Source organism: Alligator mississippiensis, chromosome 5 (genome assembly GCF_030867095.1).
Source record: "Alligator mississippiensis isolate rAllMis1 chromosome 5, rAllMis1, whole genome shotgun sequence".
Taxonomy (NCBI): domain Eukaryota; kingdom Metazoa; phylum Chordata; order Crocodylia; family Alligatoridae; genus Alligator; species Alligator mississippiensis.
In genome coordinates this window covers 17,172,892-17,185,512 of record NC_081828.1, presented here as the reverse complement: position 1 = coordinate 17,185,512, position 12,621 = coordinate 17,172,892, and the positions used below count along the sequence as shown (strand labels likewise).

The 12,621-nt window shown below is 41.0% G+C and overlaps 1 protein-coding gene across 2 annotated transcripts in view; it reads right to left on the bottom strand.

The window, feature by feature from the left end:
- Positions 1-12,621, bottom strand: part of LEPR (leptin receptor) — an 83,282-nt gene that overhangs the window by 34,776 nt on the left and 35,885 nt on the right. For both annotated transcript variants that reach the window (XM_014593875.3, XM_014593874.3), the window contains exons 6-9: positions 11,348-11,493; positions 10,071-10,215; positions 2,241-2,534; positions 1,946-2,063 (exon numbers count right to left, since the gene is read on the bottom strand). In XM_014593875.3, coding sequence (XP_014449361.1) covers positions 1,946-2,063; positions 2,241-2,534; positions 10,071-10,215; positions 11,348-11,493 — 703 coding nt within the window. The remainder of the gene's footprint in view (positions 1-1,945; positions 2,064-2,240; positions 2,535-10,070; positions 10,216-11,347; positions 11,494-12,621) is intronic.

The following is a 12,621-nucleotide window of genomic DNA, read 5'->3' as shown; positions in this document are numbered from 1 at the left end:
TGTGGCTGTGGAAGCAGTTTCTAAGTTGGCACCTGAGCTGTCCCTTTGTTCTTCACTGGATCTCTCTTGATTGACACAGTTATACTTTCCTGAATTTGGGCTTAAGACTTTACAGGGTTGGGCCCTAAATGCCAATTTAAATTTGTTGTTTGCCAAAGGGATTCTCACATATTCAGTCCAGCAGGGCACAAATACAATGCTTTCTTCTTAATAAGCCTTTAGTTTCCCATTTCATTTATTTAACTAACACAGTTCTACCAAAATTAAAACATTCTCCTTCTAGTAAAAAGGGAGAGAGACCGCTTTTCCAGAACCACTGGATAGTATCTTAAGTCATAATTGGCAGACACATGTGAATGGCTCTGTAACTATACCACATATAACTACATTTCCCTCCCAGCATGATTCCTACTCTGTTCAAAGGGGTTTCAAAAATGAAACTTCAGTTACTTGAAGAAGCTGTTAGTAGTCACAAAAACACAATGTTTTCTAATATTGATGTAGTGTTTAGAAAAAGGGGGAAAAAGGAATTAAGACTGCAGAGAAGACCCCATGGATGGAGAAGATGATCCAGAGAAAAAAGTTTACCAATTATGGAACACTATTCTAACTTGAGGGGTGAAATGGTCTCTATTTGAGAAACCTATCTTCTAGGTCTTTAACTAGCTGGGACTGTCAGAATCACTTTAAATTAGAAACTAAGGGAAAAATTACAGAAACAAAAGGAACAAGTCTGAATAGGACCTCCCTTTTCCAAAATTGTAGCAGAGATTTTCTATTGAGATTTTCTAAAAAACAGCCCAGATTCTGCCATCTATTACCCCAGAGTAGGTCTAGAATGATCTCATTAACTTCAATGGTATGAAAGAGGTCAGAATTTGGTTCCAAGTCTGCCTCTTCCTTCCATTTCAGCTATAAGACTAAAAGCAAGGTCAATTTTTCTGAACATAAGAGCATGGAGTGAGCAGTACTGAACTCAAAATCACTTCAGCCAATAGGGCTGCTAAAAAACCAAAGCAACATTTACTATAATTTTCTCTTGAACAATATCTATCTCACTTGGGGCCCTGCTAAATATTCAGATTAAAGCAGGATAAGAAACCAGTTATTAAATTGTTACACATTTTCAAGCATTAACTTTGTAGCTAACTGGTTCTGTTTATAGCTTGATAGTCATTTTTATGGTATGCTAATTATTTTGCATGTGTGGCTGGTGTAAATTTATTGTATGATTAACCCATTAATTGTGTGATAATTACTTTTCACATGTGGCCAGTATAAATTTATTACACGATTAACCAGTTAATTGTGTGATATATGTAACGTGTAGCAGGGGCCTTGGAGTGAGACAGCTTCCAGACTCAGATTTATATGCCCTGCATATACGGACTGTTTTAATTTATACACACAAGCAACTAGTCTCATTCATACAAATTATGATTCAGGCAAATTCTCCTCTAAGAAAACCCATACAAATCTAAGTTCCATTTAATAAATGTGAGATGGGATCTGCATCACATAAATAACAGAAGTATTTAGAAGGAAAAATGGAAGCTTAAAAGGCACATTACTTTGCTCATTAAGGACAGGGTCCTACCAACACAAAGCTCACACCAAAAACTCACAACATCATTATTTAATATTTTCTACCTAAGTTTCAAATGCTTCTGGCGACCCTATTACAGCTGACATCCAAGTACTGCAGAATGTCTAAATAAAAATTATATTGTGTATTTTAGGTATCTAAATGACCTAATTTGTACACATGAAATGTGTGCTGAAATCTGCAAGTTCCAGCTTGGATGCCAGCTGTAAAGCCAGTTAAAGATTGGCCTGCAAAGCTACAGCAGATCATATATAATCTCATAAAGATTTACTATCTTTTTCTGTAATATTTCAAGTAAAAGTCTTCAAACAAAAATAATGCATTAAGAGCTATACACACCTGTAGTATCTTAGCTGCAAAGAACTCCCCATAAGCAACATGATTGTGTTTGCGGACCATCTGCAAGTCATTTTAGTCAAGTACCCATCAGTTTCACATGTGATATTGATATTGACATCTATATAAAACACATTGAAAAATTAATATAAAACATAGATAAGACTGTTAATACACAAAAATATGAATTACAACTCGCTATCGACTGCTAAAGGCTGAATGAAATTTTAAACTGAAGCATTCCAACCATATAAAGTTCTGAAGTTCTTGGTAAAATTGAAAGCATCTTGAATCTTACCTACTACATATAATTCAGCATATCTGTGATGACATTCCCGACTTTGATGACAACAGTACAACGCATTATAGAAGAATGTTCCTCTAGGTTTTATTGCATTCAAGTTGAAAAGTGTAACTTTGCTTATGTGATCATTCACAAGTGTGTACTGACTTTCTGGGATTTCTTCTGCTAAATTTAGCCACCAAACAATCTTCTTGGACAAAACAATCTGATTTTTGTTAATATAGATGCAGTGAAACGAAACATTAGAACCAACACTTGTCAGTATCTTACGAGGAAAGTACATGACTTCTGTTACGGGAGAAAAGAAAACAAAGAAAGAAAAAAAAACCCTTGTGAGAAATGAAAATTCAAAGAAGAAAAAGTAGCTTTAGAAAATCATTTAATGATTCAAAATATTTACTGTTTTTAAAGAAAAAGTAGCTTTAGAAAATCATTTAATGATTCAAAATATTTACTGTTTTGAACCTAGCTCCTAAACAAAGAAATCCAACCCTCCCGGTGTGATGAGAATTAATGAATACTGGAACAGCTGCAGAAGACCCAGTTACTTTTTTTTTTAATTACTTTTATCTATCAGACATATATGGACAAGTACCTTCTATATTTCCAATCACGCAGGAATGAAATGACAAGAGGTTACAGGGCCTACAGCATAGTCTTACACATACGGTAAATTTTCACGTACTTTTCAGTGCACTTTTTTGAAAATGCTGAACCTTTGTCAATAGGTGTTTTCACACTTCAGACAAATAGCCATTTTAATGCTGCAGTAGTTATTTTTCAAGCTTAAACTATGTAGCGCTTTTCATGCAAATACACACATGCAATTAATTTTATAACAAACCATTAGAAATGTACACATGCTCTCAATTAAAATAATTAATTAAGTCATTGTGAGACAAATCAAGTTTGCATTTGGAAAAATCCACTAAAATTGGCTATTCTCTGAGTGCCAACAGCATATAAAATGATGAAGACATATTAATAGAATGATTACACTCATATTTGAATATTAACTCAAAGATGCATGATGAAAAAAGACAGTACAATATTAGGTCTTATGCTTATAATGCATGTACACGGTATGCTAAAACATGTTAGTTACTTTGCAGAAGCACCCATCACGCACTTAATACATTGTTGACCTACCTTAGAACATTCAACAGTGCATTATTGAGTGGTGTCTAAAAGTCTGAAAGTGTAAGTCTTCAAAAAGATGCATAATGAGCTTTTGTAAATATTTCATATCTGTGCTTTTCACACAAGAAGCACAAATTTTCAAAACTCTATTATAGTAAAGAAGCAAAAATCCGGGGTAACTTATGCAACAGTACATAAAGTGGAACAAATTATTTATTGTGAAGACAAAATGACAAAAATCAAATTAACACTGTACAATTTTATACATGGTAAAAAGCACAGTGGACACAGCTATCAGATAAATAAGAGCAAGCTGGGAAACATTTATGACAAGTGGGAAAATATCCAGTCAAACTAAATTTCTGAATAGAAGATTATACTAGCAACATGTAGGACAACATTTTCAGGCAACATCTCAGCAGCCTTGCTTCCCTGATCCTGTGTTCTCCGAAATCAACAGTGAAGTTCTCACTAACTGTGGCATAGCAAAATCAGGCCCTACAACAGTTACTGAAACTGGACCACAGCCAGGATCTAATCCTGACTGTATCAAATTAGTCAGAGTTGTATTCTTACCAAGGAGATTATAAACCATTTTTGAAGTAGCCAAACAAATGGGGGCTAATGAACAAAAACCCAGTACACCAGCTCACCAACATCTTGACTCCAATTTTGCAAACTGCATAAAAGTATGTAAGGCCATTCCTAGTCAGCCATTCACTAATAGGAGTAAAGTCAGGGGTAGGCAATTATTTCAGCTGGAGGATTGCTTATTGAGTTCTGGTGAACTGTTTGTCCTGATTTATGTTTTTGAGTGGTGTATACAGAGGTGATTGCATCATAGTTCAAAATAAGTCTTAATCTTGTATATTGTGGGGTGGAGGATGGGCACGTGGGGTAGGTGTGTGGGGCGGGGGGCTACCCACATGGTAGGACCTGAGAGATGGCTGTGAGTGGGGGGACTGAGGAAAGGACAGGGGGCTCGTGCAGCAGTTTGCCTGGGCAATACAGGTGCAGCGTGACCTGCCCCCCAGTCCACCCCATGACTGCCCCCGCAGCGTTTCACATGGGGCTGAGCCCTGTCCACAGCAGCTTGCACTGTGCTCCTGCCTGCCTCAGCCCCAACCAGCAAGCACAGCTTCCCAGCAGGTCTGCTCCCAGTGCAGCTGCAGCTGCCCAGGTACTGCTCAGCCCCCTCACCTCCAGCAGCAACTCCTCCTGCCCCTGCTGCACCACTGTGGGCAGCAGGCAGTGCAGGGAAGCCATGAGGATATGCGCCAGACAGTAAATGCCCAGCCAGTTGAGGGGGAAGCTGCAGCCAGGCAGCTCCTGCCCCAGCGCATAGGGCTCCTACCTGCAGGTGACTGCTCACTGCACTGGGCAGGAAAAGGAGCTGAAGCCCCGGCACGCTGGGGCAGGAGCCGCCCAACTACAGCTTCCTCACTCCACCTGGCTGGGCATCTGCTGCCCAGTTAATGTCCCCACAAGTTCCCTGCACTGCCAACTGCCCAGAGTGCTGCAGCAGGGGCAGGAGGAGGAGGAGGAGAAGCCACTGGAGGCAGGGTTATTGAGTAGTACATGAGTGGATGCTGTAGCAATGGGAGCAGCCCTGCTGGGAACCTCTGTGCACTGACAGAGGCCAGGGCAGGGTAGACAGGAGATCACAGCATAGGCTGACCTGGGCAGCAGCAGCTGGGGCTCGGCCCCATGCAGAACATCGTGGGCTAGATGCAATCAATTGTTGGGAGCCAGATCCAATCAGTTGAAGGGCCAGATCCTGGAAGAACTGGATGCCTTTAAGTCGGCAGGCCCGGATGGGCTCCATCCGAGGGTGCTGAAGGCACTGGCCGATGTCATTGCAGAGCCACTGGCGGGAATATTCGAATGCTCGTGGTGCACGGGCCAAGTCCCGGAGGACTGGAAAAGGGCTAACGTGGTCCCCATTTTCAAAAAGGGGGGGAAGGAGGACCCGGGCAACTATAGGCCGGTCAGTCTCACCTCCATCCTTGGTAAAGTATTTGAATAAATTATCAAGGCTCACATTTGTGAGAGCCCGGCAGGACAAATTATGCTGAGGGGAAACCAGCATGGGTTTGTGGCGGGCAGATCGTGCCTGACCAACCTAGTCTCTTTCTATGACCAGGTTACGAAACGCCTGGACACAGGAGGAGGGGTGGATGTCGTATACCTGGACTTCAGGAAGGCCTTCGATACGGTATCCCACCCCATACTGGTGAACAAATTAAGAGGCTGTGATGTGGATGACTGCACAGTCCGGTGGGTGGTGAATTGGCTAGAGGGTCGCACCCAAAGAGTCGCGGTAGATGGGTCGGTCTCGACCTGGAAGGGTGTGGGCAGTGGGGTCCCGCAGGGCTCGGTCCTTGGACCGATACTCTTTAATGTCTTCATCAGCGACTTGGACGAGGGAGTGAAATGTACTCTGTCCAAGTTTGCAGATGACACAAAGCTATGGGGAGAAGTGGACACGCCGGAGGGCAGGGAACAGCTGCAGGCAGACCTGGATAGGCTGGACAAGTGGGCAGAAAACAACAGGATGCAGTTCAACAAGGAGAAATGCAAAGTGCTGCACCTAGGGAGGAAAAATGTCCAGCACACCTACAGCCTAGGGAATGACCTGCTGGGTGGCACAGAGGTGGAAAGGGATCTTGGAGTCCTAGTGGACTCCAAGTTGAACATGAGCCGGCAGTGTGACGAAGCCATCAGAAAAGCCAGTGGCACTTTATCGTGCATCAGCAGATGCATGACAAATAGGTCCAGGGAGGTGATACTTCCCCTCTATAGGGCGGTGGTCAGACCGCAGTTGGAGTGCTGCGTGCAATTCTGGGCGCCACACTTCAAGAAGGATGCGGATAACCTGGAGAGGGTACAGCGAAGGGCAACTCGTATGGTCAAGGGCCTGCAGACCAAGCCCTACGAGGAGAGACTAGAGAAACTGGACCTTTTCAGCCTCCGCAAGAGAAGGTTGAGAGGCGACCTTGTGGCTGCCTATAAGTTCATCACGGGGGCACAGAAGGGAATTGGTGAGGATTTATTCACCAAGGCGCCCCCAGGGGTTACAAGAAACAATGGCCACAAGCTAGCAGAGAGCAGATTTAGACTGGACATTAGGAAGAACTTCTTCACAGTTCGAGTGGCCAAGGTCTGGAACGGGCTTCCAAGAGAGGTGGTGCTCTCCCCTACCCTGGGGGTCTTCAAGAGGAGGTTAGACGAGTATCTAGCTGGGGTCATTTAGACCCAGCACTCTTTCCTGCTTATGCAGGGGGTCGGACTTGATGATCTATTGAGGTCCCTTCCGACCCTAACATCTATGAATCTATGAATCCAGGCCAGGGGCTGTATTTTGCCCACCCTGCGTTAAACACATGCTGGAGTATATTAAAAAAGAAAAAAAAAAAAAGCAGTGTATGAAGCACCTAATAAAACAGATTTGACCTTCAGTGGTGCAGAAACTTCCATAGAAACTACTGGGGTCAGTTGCAAAATAAAGTATCTTTTGAATAGCATTGCAAAACACCATCACTTTGGTATCAGCATAGATGTTCTGATTATAAACAGCCCTAAATATAATGCTTATCAGCCATACAAAAATATAACTGTGATTTCAGAAGTGTTAATCTACTTGCATGAATGCAAAGCAACCTCTTTGTTACCAGTCTCTTTGTTGCTAGGAACTGTGCTGCTGGTTGCGCTGTTCTTCCATTGGTTAATACTAACATTACTCATTTGGAAAATGGGCCAATTTATGTCTCCTGCAGCGAAAAAATTACTCACTCTAAGGCTGTCATCAGGCTCATCACAACATGACTTTCTGTCAGTGAAATGAGTATTTAATACAATTAATAACAGGATGTTAAATTAAGAGATATATCTACTGCATCTCGGTGTTTTCGATGAATTGTGTATAACTTGAGATATGCCTGCAACCTTTCAGAATGTGTGTGTATATATATATATGTGCAGCCATATACACATGCATATTTATAATTATGTTGTTATTTAGAGCTACAGTATGGTATATGTATGTACAAAATGAGTGCCTAAAATTAAGCACCCAATGCCAAAGGTAGGCATATAATTAACCAACCTGGAAATGAAAAGGTTCAGAGGACCTTTGAAGACAGCCTCCTTAAAGACATGAAATTAGTAATTTGGACATCTAATTTTAGACTCCCATGGTAGACCATTTTGACCATGGAGTTTGCACACAAATGCAGAACCTTGTTTGTGAAGTACACATATATGCCTGTATATTCAAACAATGACTACGCAGATAACTTTAGCAAGAGTCAGTGAAATAAATTGAGAGACTAATGTTGAAAATGTCATGGGAAAACATGAGAAATATCCCTCACTTACAAGAAAAAGGGCAATTTGCAAAGTCAGTCAGCTGTTATAATGACTATGCAATAATTCAGAATAACAGAGCTAGTAAGCTCTATTGTTTTAGGATCATCCTCCGGCTGACAGATTTAACTGACTCCAGAGGAGCCAATACTGTGCAACATGTCAAGAATACTTGTTTTATGTGTCTTAAATTATTCATTCACGTGTGTAATAATCATGTTTTTAATTATGATGGTTTGCATTTTACATGCAACTCTTCACTAGCTCTGAAACCATTTAACTTCTTATACTATTGGACAATTAAAACAAAACCTGAACTAGAAAAGAGAGGTTAGGTGTATATGTATGCATTTATAAACACACGCATTGCATAGCATACTTGTGTGTGCGTGTGTATGTTCATCAGGCCTTTGAGGAGTGGCAAGTATTTACTTCAGATTCAGCTGATTTGGAGGACAGTGATTAATTTTGGAGATTCGAATCGCTGTCTTGATTCGATACAGTAGAATCCGATCCGAAAGATTCAGCACCGCTTGGGAGATTCGGCCATAGACTAAACAGGCAGCTGACACAGCTGCCTCCAGCTGGTAAATCTGTTGCGGTTGGGGGAGGGAAGGGGCGTGGGGGAGGGAGGAATTGGGGTTGGGGCTGGGAAAAGCTGCCTAGCTGGGGCCGGGGGGTGTGTTACTCAGGGAGGAGGGGCAGGGGATGCCTTGCACAGCAGTGCTCAGAACGCCTGAAAGCCTATTAACAGAATGATCTCATATTAGCTTTTTTCATAAGGAAACCAGAACCAGAAAGTAAGGTCTATAAGCAGAGAAGAGTAGTGAAAGGATCTGAGACCCTGGGGTCATGGACTCTAGAATTCTGACCAAGTCCCAAATAATATCAAACAGCTTCAAGAAAAGTAGGGCAAGGAACAGTGGGAATGGTATAGCTGTGATGGTCAAGGAGACATGCAAGAAGAAAGGGCGTTTTCAGCAATATCTTTTATTGGAACAACTGTATAGTTGGGAGAAATGTTAGACAAGCTTTTGGGCACAAAATTCCATTATTCAAGTGACCCAAAAGCTTGTCTAAAATCACTCTCAACTATACAGTATAATCCAAAAAACACTTTGCTTCTCACAATGAATGGTGAACTTCCTAGTGGTGCTTACCAGATTTGCCTAGATCTTTAATTTAAAGTTTAATTAGTTTAGAAATTCCTCTGCAAAGTCTGTTATTGGCTTCAACTATCATAAAGGAATTCAGAACTGGCCTTGCAGCTTGAGCAGTTGTACTGTGGGGTCGGTCCTACTTCTGAAGACAGATATGACACAGAGACTGCATGCCCACAAACTGAGGCTAGAGGATAAGGAAACTCACCCAAACAACAGAAAGCTAAAAAGTGCTGGGGGGATCCAAAGCACAGCACCCCAATCCCACAATAGGGATCTCAAAGATGTGCAATGGGATTATTAAAGGAAATATATGATATGACACCAGAATCTCCAATGGGCCAAGTATTATTTTGCAAATGACAATATATTATCATAAGATGTGTAACCAAATCTTAGTGCACCCTTTAGAGAATTTACTATGCATGCTTGTTACCTAATCCACTGTAGTACAGGCAGTCCTCGATTTACAACGTTTTGAGTTACAATGTGTCACACTTACAACATTTATAAATTGACACCCTGTTTCAACCTTATGATGTCAGTTTCGACTTTACAACGCTTGATCCGATGCGATACCACGCCTGTGAACAAGTTCGCTGCGTTGTTCATCTCCCTGGAGAACATCTATCCAAACTTCCTTGGACACTTTCTTTAAGAAAGCGGACAAGACTCCACAAGAACCTGCAGGCAAGACTCCTAAGAAGACTCCAGCCAAGAACCCTTCAAAAAGCCCAACCAAGAGCCTTTCAAAAAAGTCGAGCAAAGTCACCTCAAAGAAGTCCTTCCAAACCAATATGATTGCTATTTACAATATAAATATATTAATGTAGCTATATTACTCATCTATATTTGATTGAGTACAAAATTATGCGGTATTTTTGGTGAAAATAGGGTATTGGACCTTGGTTCAGGAACCAATCCCCCATTTATAACATTGTTTCTTATGAGAAAATTGGTTCCGAGTTACAACCTTTCGACTTAAGACGCGGTTTTCAGGAACCAATTGTGTTGCAAGTCCGAGGACTGCCTGTATTTTGTACTATAATGGCTACTAAGTAAAGCACATTAAATAATAGATGCACACATGTATTCATTTCCACAAAATAAACAATTGCATTCCAAACAATGGCTATTTAAATTACTGTATATGACGTACCTTCTGTGTTTAAACTGTATGATGTGCTCCACTCACTCCAGAATCCCAGACCATGAAGACGCTTGCACCGTACTTGAACTAAATATGAAGAACCAAGCAGTGTATCATCTATAGTCAGGGAATTTTCTAAGACAGTCTTAACCACCTGTTAAGTTATCAGAAGCCATTATTATTTTATGACACTTCACAAGAATGGATGAGTCAAAGGAACAAATCGAGTTTTAGTCTAAAAGAACTGTTTATTCAAAGTTTTAGTAAGTCACAAGTCAGTAGAAAATAGTTACAATATTTAGTTGGGTTTTATTAAACATTTGATCCTCTTATACCACAGACAGAAACAGTGTGTGCTGTAATTGTAATTCATTAATAAATACAACACACACACAAACTGAGTGAAAACGTAGCTGCAGTGAAGGTAAAGGAAACTTTGCTTTTAACTTCAAAAGGGCTAAAATCCTGCCCAGGAAGAGGGAGTAGTGGAGATTAATGGGTGTGTTGGTATGCAAGTAGATGGTACTTTGTTCCACATTAAAAGTCGGAGACTTCCAGGAGTCCAGTCCTTTAACTCATTCAGCAGAGACAAGTGCTTTGAATGCTGTAAGTTTTGAATTCAAAGCCCACTGCTGATTTCAGCAGGTTTAGTGAAACAGGAACTAGCAGCTGCCCTAGGCTAGGGACACAAGTTACACATAAACTGGTTTAAGTGATCAGTCACTAGTTTAAACCTGTAACAGAGGTTTAAACCAGAGACCTCAGGGGCAACAGGAAGAGGAAGCGAAAACACTTCCCAGACTGTATTTATAATTTTTAGCTTATAGTTTGTCAGAGAAACAAGTATTCTTGTTCAAGCTTTTATGAATTCAGTGCTACCACCTTCCCCTGCCCTGACCCAGGCAGAGCATGGGCTGGGGCCTGGCCATGCCTTCTGCTCCAGCAGCAACGGGGGAAAAGCCTTGGAGTGGCTGCCAGGCATGCTCTAGTGCCCCCCGGCTTCTGGCTTGAGACACTGCAGGCATGTGGCTGCATTTCCTAAATCAAAAGTGAATGTGTTCATTTGCTTGTCGGTTCAACCTCTGCAGCTTAGCCTAACGTACAAAGACTGAATCAATTCAACCTCGGGCTTTTTGACTGTCTGTACTTAGCCCTAGAGATTAATTCTTACATTAGCATCTCAGTACATTTTTGACACTGTGGAATCTAGACCAAAAGTTGTAGTAGATTTTGCTTAAAGAATTAGATTTATTTCACCTTAAAGCAAGCAAAACAAATAGACTCACCTGCCAAGTATTTTGAGTAGAATTCACAGAAAATTTCACTTCATACTGAAGGGCATATGATGGAAGTACTGGGCTGGACCAATAGATCTTTACTTGCCATTTGTCTGTCATTTCTAGCTGCAGGTTCAAAGGAGGCTCAGGCTTTACTGTACAAAAACATTAAAATGATTACTACACCCACTGCAGTGATTGTTGTCAGTGTGTGCCAGCTACAGCATCTTTAAGACTTACCATTCAAATCAGCAACTTCTCTCCAAACTTGTTTTCAGAAGTTTGTTGTCTACACTTCAAATATAGTTTCCATAAACAAAAGCAATGTCATGTAATATTATTTGCAAGCTGTATTCTAAGTAAAATATTTAAAAACCAAGCTATATTTAGCTTAATTATTTAGGGATCACTTTCTGGCTTCACAAGGCCCTGATTTTATAGAGCATAAATACTGGCTTAAATGTTTTCCTAAAAATGGGTAGGGTAGATATTCCCAAACAGTGTGCTGTGGCACACTAGTGTGCTGTCAAAAATGGTGTCATTGGCCCTCTGCTGGGCCTGCCCCACGTGGCAGGAACAGGCCCATGGACTGGACCCAGGCCATGACCAACAAGTAAAGTGTGCCATTAATGTTAAGTGAAGGGGAAAAAAGTGCCCCCCACATATCAAAAGTTTGAGAAACACTGGGTTATGGGCTAGGTATATTGTCCAGGCTATTTGCTCATCTCCTAAATAAGCAGAAGCTCTCTTAGCGTCTTCAACCACAGGCTTTGAATGTAGCCCTGTGCATTCTACCATAATTTCCTTATTACAGCCCTCCTGGATGGAAAGAAATACTGAAGATTTCACAAGGCTTCAACAGGAATAAAAAAAGCCAAAGAGGAGAAAAAGTGGATGCTTAACCCAGAATGATAACTGCACCAGTGTAAAATTCACTCTTTCCTGGACAAAGTTAAGACATTAGTATTTGACTTTTAGCTGTTACCAAATGCATTTGTTTATCATTGTGCAATTAAAACAGCTATGGTTAATCTCATCTTTCTAGGGCATAGTTATGAAGGAAAACACTAAGCTTCTCTCACTCAGGATTAACACTTTTAATAAATAATATTTAACTAAATAGACAAGCATATGTATATCATCTAAAAACAAAGAACTTACAAATTTCTTAAACAGGGATTCAGAAGGCCATCTTAAACACAAAATTAAGTCCTACATTACGATCTGCATGGACAGACTATGCAAAGAGCTTGTGGGAAGCCTTCTTCTTTTAATAAGCTTCA